A 13981-nucleotide genomic window follows, 5' to 3' on the forward strand; every position below is an offset into this window, starting at 1 on the left:
TTCTAGTAAGTTCCTCTTAAATAATATTAGTGGAAAAATTTTTAACCGAAAAAAAAGGTGATCTACGTTGAGGTATAAAAAAAATCGTTATCATTGCTTTATAGAGGATTATTAAACCATAATTGTATGCGGAATGACTCCAAATTGCACGGAAATCTCTCGGGAGATGATTCTATAACCAAAAATAAGAAAAAATTCATATAAACATAGATAAAAAAACGGTTGGTTAGCGATTTTCGTCTTACGAAAAATTTAACCTGCTTTCTGCTCCCTCTGTGGTTTTAATAATAACGAAGTAAAACACGAAAAAGTTTTATCAGAAAATTCACTTTTTTGGATTTGGAATAAAATAAATTTGTTAATTTACCAATTATCATTTTTCTGATCCAGTTTGTGTTTTGTTTCTAATTAAAGTTGAACTTTTCAAATTTGTGTTTAATTTTAATAAAAGTTATTTAATATTCTCAAAATTAAATTTTTCTACAAAGTTAACTTTAAATTTTTATTTGTTTATTGGTAAATTAACAAAGTTATTTTATTCCGAACCTAAAAAAGTGTATTTTTCGACAAAACTTCTTGTGTTTTACCCCATTTTTCTTAAAAGTAAGAATAGAGGTCTGAATAGAGGTAAGAATAGAATTATTTCTAAGTAAGATAGAGGTCTGGAACCACTTTTATTCAATATCTTAAATCAAAAACCATAAGGAACCACCAAATTTACCCTTAGATTTGTGCCCCAAAGATTTTAGAACGGTTTAATTTCAGAGGAAGCAGAAAACATGACTAAATGATTCTCGAGCCGGAACTAGCTAACGAACCATTTTCTGACCTATGTTTATATGACCTTTTTTCCTATTTTTGGCTATAGAATCATCTCACGAGAAATTGCCGAGCAATTTGGAATCATTCTATATAGCCTAATGTTATTCAATTATTCAAAGTATTTTCCCAGGAAACTTCAAGAAAATTAGTTGGAAATGTTGAGGTAGAAATATTGGATATTCCCGCTCTGGGGACAGTTTCAGCTTACTACTAGATGTAGTTATTTAACGTCGATTCTGTAATTCGTCTTCTCATTTATAGCAGTGCATAGGATTCTAGCTTTTTTTCTTTCGACCGGCCTATTTTTATATTGGTGGTTTATTTTTAAGTTGAAATATTTTTTAATTCAAGGTTATATTACCTCATGATAAGCTGTAACGACAATTATATTATGTTATTCAATCTTGAATGGCGGTTATTAGAAAGACCAAAATACAGTGGTAGCGTGGAAATTAAATTCCAGTTTACTGAATAGTTTTCGTTGTAATACTTCTATTTTCTTATGAAGCCTGTTCTTTTTTAAACAGATAGTTATTTAAAAATAAAATTGCAGTACTTGTTTTTGACTTACCTTTGCTCGTAATTAAACCTTCACCTAAAAGTGGTCCGAAGCCTTTATAAATGAAACCTTTTTCTGAATGCTTGAATTTTCTGCTTAGAACCGCCTGAAATGTAGTTATTAAATAAACTATTGAGTTATGTTATTTTTATGAATTTAATTTAATTTTTATAATTAAAAATTAATTCGCATATTTAAAAATACTATCGTATCTAAAATAAAATACTATATAGGCATACATAAAACATAAATATGTAGATGAAGATAAATACTACAGCTGCAGTATAGAAATGAGTTATACATGGATTTGGGGTCCATCTTCTTTGTATTTTTTTAATTTTTAGTGAATATTCCAAGAGAATGTTGAAAATTAGGTGGGTGTAGGTAAAGTTTGAAATTAAAAAGTTTTAAGACGTATTATTATTAGAAAGAATTAACCCTGGGCCATCTAAAGTTAATGAATTCCGTTCTAGAATTGTGAACACCAATTACTGTGAAGGAAGATGAATGTAAGAATGTATGAAAAATCAGTGAGGAAGGTATATCAAGAAAATTATAAAAAAAAAAAAAAAAAAATAGAAAAGATTTTATACTGATGTTTTTTTCTAATTATGGAATTTAAAGATAAAGAAGAAAAGATTACATAAAAATAATTCTTTTTTTAAACTATTTTAAAATTTCGATTTTCAGATTTCAACGGAAATATAAATTTTGACTCTCCCTGAATCCATATTGACTTGTTTCGGCGTGACGCCTGGACATACGTATGTACATATGTATCTCGCATAATTCAAAAACGATTATTCGTAGGATGTTGAAATTTTGGATATGGACTGTTGTAACATCTAGTTGTGCACCTTCCCGTTTGATTGCAATCAGCTGATCCATAAGTGTCCAAAAAAGCCCAAAATCCAAAAACATTTGGGTTTTGGAAGTTTTCTTAACTGCAGTAATAAGCCCTCATTGAAAGCCTTTCAATGATATGTCATAAGTAGTACTTATTTTCGTTGGTTCCAGAATTATAGCCAAATAAAATATTTGGACCTTACAAGGATATAAGACTTCATCTCCTTTTTTTTATATTTTTTTATATTTATTTTTTTAACTTTTTTTTAATTTAAATTTATTGATTTATTAATAATTATTAACCCGTGATTGTAAAAAAAAATTAAAATAAATAATAAATTCAATAATACAATAAAAAAAAATATGAATAAAAATCAGAAATTATTAATGAAATAAAATCTTATGTCCTTTTATTATGTAATTTAATAGGCATTATTGCATATATGTTTATCTAATAGATTTGGAGAAACATCTTATTATTTAAATTAATTGGGAATTACAATTTAGAATCGTATTATTTTTGGATTTTCTAGTTTAATTTCTGTTTAATTTTATTTAATTGTTCTGGAATTTCTGTTTAATTTTATCCATATTAAAGTTAACTACAGAGTGACTGAAAAACAGACCCTCACAAAAACAACATATCACTGAGGCATACATGCCCTATCTTTAATAAATTGCAAAAAATTTTTATCTTTTAGTTCATTACTCCTCTGATATTGTCGGACAATATTCTTCCGAAGTCGGAGTTGATCATCATTTCGTTTATTTGTTCTTTGTTGCCAATCATTAAATCGTTCTTTGGTTTGATATAATTCTTCTGATCTTAATTAGTGTACACGTTGTCTACTGTTCCAATTTTCTATCTCTTTATATTCATTATCCTCTCCTATTTTTTTTTATTCTTTCGTTGATTTTAACATTTTCTTCCTGTTTATATTTATCATCTTCTCTTAAAGTTTTTTTTTTGTTGGCAACATTTCCTTTCTTTTTTTTTGGTTTGCAACATTTTTTCTTTTTATTCTTTCTTTGGTTTTAACATTTTCTTACTCTTTATATTTATCATCCTCTCTTATTTTTTTTATTCTTCCCTTGTTCTTAATATTTTCTTCCTCTTCATAATCATCTGTTTGTCGTTTTTTTGTTATATATTTCTTCGTATTATCTTTCTTTTTCCTGTATGATTGTTTCTCTTTCATTTTTGGTTATTCATCAAATAATAAAACTGAATATTTTATACCGCAAGGTATTTTACACCGTAACGGAATTGTTTAATTATTATTAACTTTTATTTATACGACACACCAGAAATCTGAAACTTTTGTTAGCTCACGGCTTTTGTCAGCTACTCACGGAAACACGAATAATTCCGATCTAGTAATACGAGTAATAAAGGGACTTTTACTCTATCCTAATATTTCATGTAAGATCGTTGAATTAATAATTGTATAAATATTTAATCTCAAGAAAAAACTAATATTTCAGCAATTGTGTAACTGTTCACTTTATTAAAGAATTGGAGGATCGTATCTCAGTTTCAAATGAAATAGGTTTAAATGAAGTGCAGAAAAAAAAGTGTATATGTAATTTAATAGACGTACAAGGAAGTCATGTGGTATGCACATCAGATTTTTTAATACTAATAAAGGTACAATTTTAATCGACTTTATGAAATAAGTATAACTTTACAATCAGCCATTGTTTATTTGACTTATAAATAAAAATGTTTGTAAAATAATTACAAAATAATTATAATTTTAATTTTACAATAAATTCAAGTTCTGGAAAACCTTAATATTTTGAAATTTTAATAATAAACCGTGAAGTTAAAAACAGAAAGATTTGAATGAAGAAAATAAATAAAGCAAAACAAAAATAAAAACGAAATTTCCTTAGGTAATTAATTAATTTAAGTTTACTTGTATTATTTCAATTTTATTTTTTGTATATATTAAAGATAATTAAGATAAAATTAGGAATCTGGAGCTAATTTTGCCTTTTTTATGATCGGTTGGGGAGATGAATTTTTTAATTAATCAAATTTAAATTTAAAAATTAATATGTATTAGATCATTAAAACCAAATAATATTATGAAACTCAATATTTTTCCAATATTAAAAATACTGGCAAAAAAATAAGTACATACAAAAATCTATTGATGTCTGAGAGTCAGTAACTTTCACGCAAAAACTACTCTGCTATTGAGTTGGAATTTTGCATGAACAAAGTTTTATGTTTGGAAAGAATGTAGGACTAACGTCGTTAGAAAACGTTTCACCGATTCACAGATTCAGTCTTAAGGGCTTGCGGTAACAACCGGATTATGTTCTTTGACAATATTCAACTTTATTATAGCCAAACCATCTGTCAAATCAAATTCGCAGACAACTTAAAATGAAATTTTCTACAAAAAAAGTCTGTTTTTTGTCTTATTTTCGATATATATTTTGGTCATCGATAAACGTAGCTTTTAATAGCACGGTGGTCCAACCAGTTCAGCCACATCCACTGTTACTGTGTAAACAGGAAAACAAACCACAACAGTAAAAGAAATTTGAAACTAAATATAGTCACCTCCTCTTGGTGTGTGTCGGTTAAAGCTATTCTGAAAACTGCATATTTCAGATCACTCAAAGTTTCGAGTCCTGCGCTCACCAAACTGTTGCTTTGAAGAAATTACATATCACTGATAGTCTTTATAAATGATCATACTTTAATTGTTATTTATCAGTATCACTTACAATCATTATGGATAATGAACACACTGGAAATGTAGGGGCAAAATCTCAGGTTAGACTGTTAAAATTAATTAGTTTCAAATATTTGTTCAGTGCATATGAAGAAATATTTAATCGATTATTAAAATTACTTTAATGAAAACTTAACAGTTTTTAAATCCTTCTGTCAATTTTACAATAATTAATTACTTTTTTGTTGTTGTGAAAGAGCGGGCATTAACAGCTATGATCATTAGCCCGGTAGAAATTGTTAGCGTATGAAAAGATACCATACCTGACTAGGACTCGAACTCGAAACCTCCGCATCAAATGACGCTACCAAGTCAGTCACGGAGGTCGGGATTTAAACACCTTTTGAAGCATAAAACCTTTAAAACATTGTGAAATAAATGATGAAATGAAATTATTTTATCTTACAATCGCCGAAAAAAGGTTTCTTAATTTTTACTTTTTTAATAACCAGTCGTTTTCAAATTAAGTGGAAGTACGATTCAGATCTTTCAAAGAAAGATCCACGAGTAAAATCTTACTCACTAATTTCCTCAAAACATTCGCTACTTTCCTCAATGTTATTCATTCAAAATATCATGGATAAAAGGACCGAGCTATATTTTGAAAATATTAAATTTTAGAAACGAATCAATGGTTTTTTCTTTATTAAATTTCAATTCACTAAGCTTGAAAGCTTGTGCATGGGAATATAAAATCGAAATTCTGTAGCCTATAAAAAATGCGGTGCCTAACCGGGATTCGAAACCGGAATCTCCAGATGAAAAGCCGAGACGCTATCACCCTATAGTTTTTTTTTAACCTCCGGGTTTACCGTTAGGTATTGCTTCAGAGGATAATGTGAATGATTTGTAGCGTGTGTAAAAATGCCATGCCTGACCGGGATTCGAACCCGGAACCTCCGGATGAAACGCTATCACTCTGCCAGATCGGCAACTGCAGTATATTTAAAAGAACTGATAACCACTACATCATGTAACAACAACATTATCTAAAATTTTAATAGCCTTGCAACCTTTCTTAAAAAGAATACTCACTTATTCTTTATATATATATATATATATATATATATATATATATATATATATTCAACTCTTCAAAACCATAAAACAAAACTTTTTTGTACAACATAATAATTTGGCTTAAAAGAAAGGGGTTTATTATGCTTCCGTTGTCATTTTTAATAACTTTCCTATTTCAAAAATATTTGTATAATTTATTTACAATAAAATATTTTCTTTTTCAGAAATAAATATTATTCTGTCGATGAATTTTTAAATAATACTAATTGATTTTTTAAAACCTAAATTTTCTCCATCTCATTCAATGTGCAGATAAACAAGGGCTCAAATAATTTTCATTAAAGACTCCTAAATTGTGAATTATTTTACAATATTTTTTTTATATTTTGTAATCACACATGTTTACCTTGACAATATTTCATGTGTTTATATTTTAATCATATCTATTGTTTATTTTATAATATGTTATACATTCTGTGTCATTCTAATTAAGGTTTTACAATGGTTTTCCATGATTTATGTCGGCAAATGCTGGAAAAATTAATTTTTAACCATTGAGTAGCATATCTACCCGTTTTTGATGTGATCTATGTAATGTATTACTAAAAATTGATCTAAATAAAAGATTTATTTATTTTTATTAATTACCTGAACTGCATCTGGTGATTGAAGAATGATTACCGGGTGAAAAAATATTGAAGTTTTATTAAAATTGTGATATTTTTCTCTCCAATCATTTACGTAGTTAAAAAATTCTGAAAGAATACAGAGGCTGATAAATTTTAATAATAAATTAAATTTACTTAAAAAAGATAATATAATTACAGATGCCAACTGAATAGTTCAGTTTTCACCTGTAATCTGAAGTTAAACTACAAATTATGACCTACTAAAAACTAATCTTTTATAATTCATTAAACAATTTTTCAGGTATTTATGATTTTTTTTAAATTGTACATATTCATTTAAAATATTGATAGCACTTTTTCATAATGGTGTGCTTGTTTTCATTTCCTTTTAATAAGTGATATAAGCATAATATTTGAGATAAATCTTGAAAATTTTAGTTCCATTCCCAAAACTAATCAGTATCCCATTTCAGCATTACGAGAAAAATAAAATGTGAAATGAATTCTCTGAAGCTTCTTCACTGAGTCGGGTATGTTCTTTCTTTTTCTGTTTAGCCTCCGGAATCACCGTAAGGTATTTCTTCAGAGGATGAATGAGAATGATATGTATGAATATAAATGAAGTGTACAATCTCAGGTCGACCGTTCCTGAGATGTGTGGTTAATTGAAACCCAACTACCAAAGAACACCGGTATCCACGACCTAGTATAGGAATATATTGTCCATCAGAAAGCCAACCCTAACGACAAGTAGTGTTTTTCAAGACTAAAAGTAAACGCTCTCATTCTTTTCATGATATTAAATGAACCGTATTGTTTTCAGAAAAGGTAATAATACCTCGGGTGATTTATACGAGTTGAGGGGATAAGAAATAATAAGACAAACAGTGTAAATCAACAAATTAATGTATCCTTTTGGTTTTGAAATAGTCCATTATTCCAAACAGTTAGGAAAAAACTGGTAGATAGTGTGAATAGATTATTTAACATTATCCTAAGACAAATGTTTTATATAGCTAATATTTTTTCCACGACAGTCATGTTTAATTTTGAAAAACAATAAAAGGTGCATTTCTCAAAAAACCCGTAATATAATCATAGTTTTACAAAATGTTAATATGTTATATTGATAATATATTTTTCGGGTTTCTTTTTAGAACCTGTAAGCAGCTTCCGTAAAATTATTAAATGAACAGATTTTAATTTCTAAATACTTTTTCAAAATGCTAAACTTTAAAGCACATTTTATACGCGTCTGCTTTTATTTTTTCAGAGTATTTTTTCAGTTGGTATTTTTTTCATTTTTTAAAAATTTATATTTTAAAGTTCTTTAGTTGTAAATTTATTTTATTTCACTTATTCCTCTAGTATATACTAAAATGATTATTTCATATTCGAAATGTGCGTTTAGTTTATATCTCTAGGAAACAGTTTTTGAACATTTTTAATTTATTAATTTTAATTATTTATCTCCATATGTTATTTTTAATCATATATGTATAAAAATAAAACAAATTAGTTAAAAAGATATTTTAGTGTTACCACTGGTGAACGAATTTCTTTAATGAATATCTGAAAACTTTCTACAAAAGTCGTATGAATGAATGTTGTGGAAGTTAAAAATCGCATGTTCAAAAAATGGTAAAATAGGTAGTGGTTGTAGGAATTTTAAGTGACAATTTTAAAGTTAAAATTTTAAAGATATGTATTATAAGATAGGTCATGCGATATTGATAATATTTTAATGTGTAAATTGATATTCTAACGCTTTATTGAACATGTTCACACACTATGGGTTCTGTTCAGAATACATAATGAAGGTTAAAATTACTAGAAATTTCTTTCTACAACTACAAGGTTTTAAATACACTGTACACGACGGTCAGATTACTTCTACTATTTAACGTTGACTATTTTTTTTGACTTGGATTTCTTTGCGTAATTTGAAAAGTTCATGAAAACAATAGTCAGCAATGATCTTGTTACATGGTTAATATTTGTTGAATCTTATGTATTTTTGGAAGCAGATTCTGGATATGAACTCAGAATTTCCCTATCAGCCTCAGATTATTTTAATTGCCCTTCCTATTTTCCAGCAAATACATGTGCGTGAAAAATGCAAGCACAGTATATTATCTATTTTATTTACTGCAGCAGTTACATTAATAAATAAACTATAATTTATTTGATTCGATAAGCAGCCATTAAATAAGTACTGTATTATCAGTAATTAAAACAATTATAAGTGATACAGATGTGATTCATGTCATATTTTTTCTAAATGTATTTATGTCACCCATTAATCACACTTTGCGCTGTGTATATGAATTTTGTTTTCGTGACTAAATGCTGGATGTTATATCTTAAACAATACACAATGTATCATGCTGGTTAAGAAACACCTCAACTACATCAATCAAGTACAAGCTCTTGTGTATGTAACATTTAGTGATGCACCTACTTTTTCTGCCAATTTGGGATTTAAATTTTCCCTGCAAAGTCAATGCATATGCTACATTAATGTGTGCACAAAGTATTAAAAGTTTTATAATGCATGTTTGTGAATGTATTACAATGAACTTTTTAATAAAAATACCATGCAGATGCATTAACCATCCAGACAGTTTCTGCTACATTTGTGGTGAGATAACATTAGTCTCAGAGGAGAAATAATAACTCCACTGATAAAAATCATACGAGCTATATTTTGGATGTAAAGCAGGTGATCAAAACAGGTCCTGCGCTTCTCATATTTGCTGTTTTTTTATAATTCGTCAAGCATTGTTTGAAAGCAGCCCTTCTTCATGTTGGAAATAGTATCTCATCAATCCCTTTAGCTCATGCAGCTCACATGAAGGAGTCATATGAAAATATGAAACTTGTATTGGATATGATTCAGAATGAGAAACATTTGTGGGATATTTGTGAGACCTGAAAGTGATACTACTGTTTCTTGGTTTACAACTGGAGTATACTAAATTTTGTTTTGCCTTTTTGTGTGAGTAGGACAATAGAATAGGAAGAATCATTATGTTAAAAAATAATAGCCAAAAAGAGAAGTATTGACTGTACAAGAGAAGAACATTGTGAGTCTAACATTATTAAAACCTGAAAAAGCTTACTTTCCACCACTTCACAATAAGCTAAGTTTAATGAAAATTTTGTTAAAGCAATGTAATAGGACTGGATTTCACTTTCTAAAATACAAGTTCACTAATATAAGTGATGCTATGATAAACAAAGGTGTATTTGTTGAACTGCAGATTAGAATATTAATAATGTTATTGAATTTGAAGACACTTTGTAAAGTTGCTGCATAGAAATCTTTTATAAGGTTTATAAACAACTTCCTTGAAAATCATGACACAGATAGCTACAACTGAGCTTCTTAAAAACTATAAAGCACTTGTATGTAATATTTCATTAAAAATCCACTTCTTAGATTCTCATCCTGATTTTTTTCCTACCAATCTTGGATCTCTGAGTGGCCAAACATGAAGAATGTTTTCATCAGGAAATAACCACCATAGAAACATGCTACCAAGGAAAACGTTTTCTAAGAACACTGGCTAACTACTGCTGGAATCTCAAGATTTATGTATCTACAGCAAACTACACAAGAAAATCCAAAATAAGCAGATTTTAAGCAAGTACAAATTGAATGTATAATATTTTTATACTACCATCACAATTCTTTTATTTTTTACAGCAAAAAAATGGTAATTACAAAGAACTGTGCAAGATAGAAAGAAACCACCTACATATTTGAAATCAGCATCAAAAATTCTATAAGATTTAGCTATTAACATTCTTCTAACAAAAAAAAAAGTTGTTGCCCAGTATAACTGAATCAGAATATAAATGAATATTAGTCAGTATAATTTTCAGAGCCATTCGACCCTTTTATTTAAATTTTGGTGGTTACATGAAAAATTCCAAAATTATAATATGAATTATGCTTTTGGATATTGTTGGGATAAATATTTCGGATAAATTTCAATGTTGTATCCCAACTGAAGCGAGTTAACTGAGTTTTGATAAATTGGTTTACACTCATTTTCATCCTGTTAATGGTTGAATGAGAAAAACTCCATCTTCATGTAGGCCGCTTAGTAGCTGTGGTACTATCCCTACCAGGTTGAAAGCCTTCTGACTGATTCTTTTTTCAACAACTTTTTTTTAATTTAACCTCTTACAGTTTATTTATTAAAATAGTTTTCCCTACTTTTCCTAAGGATATGGTTACAATAATTATATATAACATATCTTTATATTTAATATCTTTATATTAAATATTACTTATATGAAATATTTTAAATTTGTACAAATTAAATAAAGCTTGATAATTTATTTTTTGTAAATATAAATTTAGATTTCCAAACGAAAGTACTTTCTATTAAAGACATACAAATGGTTTAAAAACTAATTTAATTGATGGATGATCCTTTACTTGGTGAAAATCCACGTATCCAAAATCCTTTCCAAAATCCATATTTTGAAAACAAAATATGTTTTTTGATATTCTGATTTTCACATTAATTGGTTTTCTTCTTCCTGTAAGACAACTTACATTACTCTATTGATGTGGAATCTTTACTGCATAAAATATAATATATATATTAAAAAAATGCATAAAATATATACATTTTGCAAAAAATTTTTAAACAAATTTTGTGAAGATCAAAAAATGTATTTTATTTTCATTTTCCAATTTATTAAAAATGAATTTAGAAAAAAGTGGATCTTTAATTGGAACTGCATAATGGGAGTTTGGAGACAAACTGAATTTTATTTCTTTAAAGAATTTTTTATTAACTGAAATTCTTTCATAGTTCATTTTCACTTTCCATGAATGAACAATGTAGTTTATAAAAAACAATGTCCAATTTAAAAACAAGAAGAAATAGATTCTGATAATTTTCTCAAATACCAATAAAGTTTTTTCTCCTTCTTTTAACTAATTGGTAGAATTGTAATGTTGAATGTGTATTTTCTTCTGAAATGTTTTAATAATTTCTATTAAGCTCTGTCAAAATTTGTAGAATAAATTACTTACTTTCCTTCGAAAGATATTCCTTAGCATTTCCTAGTAAAAAATGTCCTGAAGGTCCTGGTAATTTTCTTACTAGAAAATATATCTGAACCCAGTTGATAAAATTTCGTACTGTTGGCCAAATTATAATTATTATTGCTATTGTTAGAACTAATAGCTTCCAAAGATTTTCTTGTCTCTAAAAATAAAAAAAAATAATAAATAACTGAACATAAAAATAAATGAAAGTATAATTTAAATACAAATAATATTATAATTATTATCTTCTTAATCTCCATTGTTTGAATGATTCTCTAAAAACAAAAGTAGAGTTAAATATTTAAAAAAAAAGAAGGTATATTACTGCATTCTTGAGTGCATCGAATGTGAATTTAAATTCACACTAATTTGCAGAAATGAATTCTTGAATCAAAAATATTTATTTGCTTTCATCTCTATATCAGTGGCGGCTTGCATATAGGTACTGTGGAACTGCAGCACTCCCTATTTCCACTTGATATTATTGATAACATTTAATATAATAAGTCCACTTTTTTTAATCCTTTCTTTATACTTGTACAATATATATAATCCTTAAGCTTAATGTCAGTAGCCAGTTTATGAAAAAAATATAAAAATCTTTGTACAGAACTATACACTTCACAGTTCCAGAAGCGTGTGTTTGGCTGTTGTGCACATGCACACATAGGAAGCTGCACACAAGGCTGCAAGGAAGAGAGAGCACTGTTGCCTCCGCAGTGCCAACACTGGCTGGTGGGAGGTAGTTTTCCTTTTTACTCTGCATGTGTATGGAACGTTCCTTGTTCATTCACTTTTCTAGTTTAGTCAGTGGAAGGAATATGAAAGAGGTTTAGTTGTTTTATTCAGTAGTGAACAGAAGATGGCAGAAAGCAAAGGCTCTTTGATTGTCAAATCTGTCCAAAAACAAGCTGGATTTTCAAAAGAGATGGTAATTAGTAAAAAATAATTATGTATTTGTTTCTGTGTACATAGAAATTTAAATTAAGCACCATTGGACTATAGTGTTTTTAAGCGGACATTTTATTAAGTTATTATCTAATAATACTAAAAAATATTATCTGTATTGACATTTTATTATTTATTCAGTTAAACTGAATACAGTTTTCAAGCACAATGTGCTTAATTAGATTATTATCCTACTACCAACTATTCTATTTGATTAATTTTTTTTCGGTCTTTTATTTTACAGAAAACTTTAACCATGGCCTTGAAAAGGCCAGAAAAATTTTCAGGAGCAGCACTCCCACTAATTTTAGTTGCAAACCACCTAAATTTAAAATCATTACATCACCAATGATTTCAAAACCTTTGGATGAATAATACTTCTCAAAAACAAAGGGTGAAAAATAAGGTAGAATATCAAGGTAGACTGACTTAAAAAACAGAGTGAAGTTTGAGCTGGGTAATTTGGATGAAAAGCATCTCTTGAAAAGATGGAAAATTTGTGCAAAGAAACTCTTTAAAGAGAGAACAAAGGATTTATTTATTAGATTCTACAAAAATTAAAAATGAATCTAGATTTAGAAAAAAATGACAAGAATGGAACTAAATGAATGAAAAAAAGTATTATAAAAAGTATAAATTACCAGAAATTAGTTTACCGATGTACAGAGTAGCTGCATAAATGTTTTTCACTTTATTTGCCAAAATTAAATGTCTAAAGATATAATTGTTAAGTTTAAACTTATTAGCAATTTAACAAACTTTATTTACTGTAAACATATGGATTGTTTATAACAGTTGTTTATTAATTTTTATAAAAAAGTTAACATCCAATAACAATGGAGATACAATTTGGAACCTAAATTGTTATATTCTTCATGTTAATTTAAACTTGAAACAAAACAACTGACATTCACAAAAATTTAGTCTGATATTAATTTACCAATTTAGATGTTACCACCATACTGCATTCTGGAAGAAAGACAGGAAAAACAGAGTGGCAGTAACTATGAGGAATAAGTAGCAGAATGATTGCAGAACGTATATCATATAAATTATAGATTAATGCCATTAAGGATTGATATGTTAAAAAAAGATTAATTTATAATATAAATAAACATTCGAACATTGAATTATGAAAAAGATGATATTGAGGAGATGTATAAGAGTACTGAAAATGTAACAAAATGGGAAACGTACGCCTAAAAGGTATTGATGGGAGACTGGAATTCTATGTCAGAGAAGGGGAAGAAGGAAATGTAATATGAAAATTTGGCTTAGAGCTAAGGAATGGAAGCAGGAACAGATTAAAAGAAATTTGCTAAAAGAAATAATTATT

At 27.8% G+C, this 13981-nt stretch overlaps 1 protein-coding gene across 1 annotated transcript in view; it reads right to left on the bottom strand.

Moving 5' to 3' along the window:
* LOC142319924 (cytochrome P450 4C1-like) overlaps positions 1-13606 on the bottom strand; it is a 167582-nt gene extending 153976 nt beyond the window's left edge. The window contains exons 1-4 of the mRNA XM_075357598.1: positions 13586-13606; positions 11683-11857; positions 6646-6752; positions 1394-1487 (exon numbers count right to left, since the gene is read on the bottom strand). Of these exons, the coding sequence (XP_075213713.1) occupies positions 1394-1487; positions 6646-6752; positions 11683-11857; positions 13586-13606 (397 nt within the window). The remainder of the gene's footprint in view (positions 1-1393; positions 1488-6645; positions 6753-11682; positions 11858-13585) is intronic.
* Positions 13607-13981: the final 375 nt, after the last annotated feature.

This window comes from Lycorma delicatula, chromosome 2 (assembly GCF_047948215.1).
Source record: "Lycorma delicatula isolate Av1 chromosome 2, ASM4794821v1, whole genome shotgun sequence".
Classification (NCBI taxonomy): Eukaryota; Metazoa; Arthropoda; class Insecta; order Hemiptera; family Fulgoridae; genus Lycorma; species Lycorma delicatula.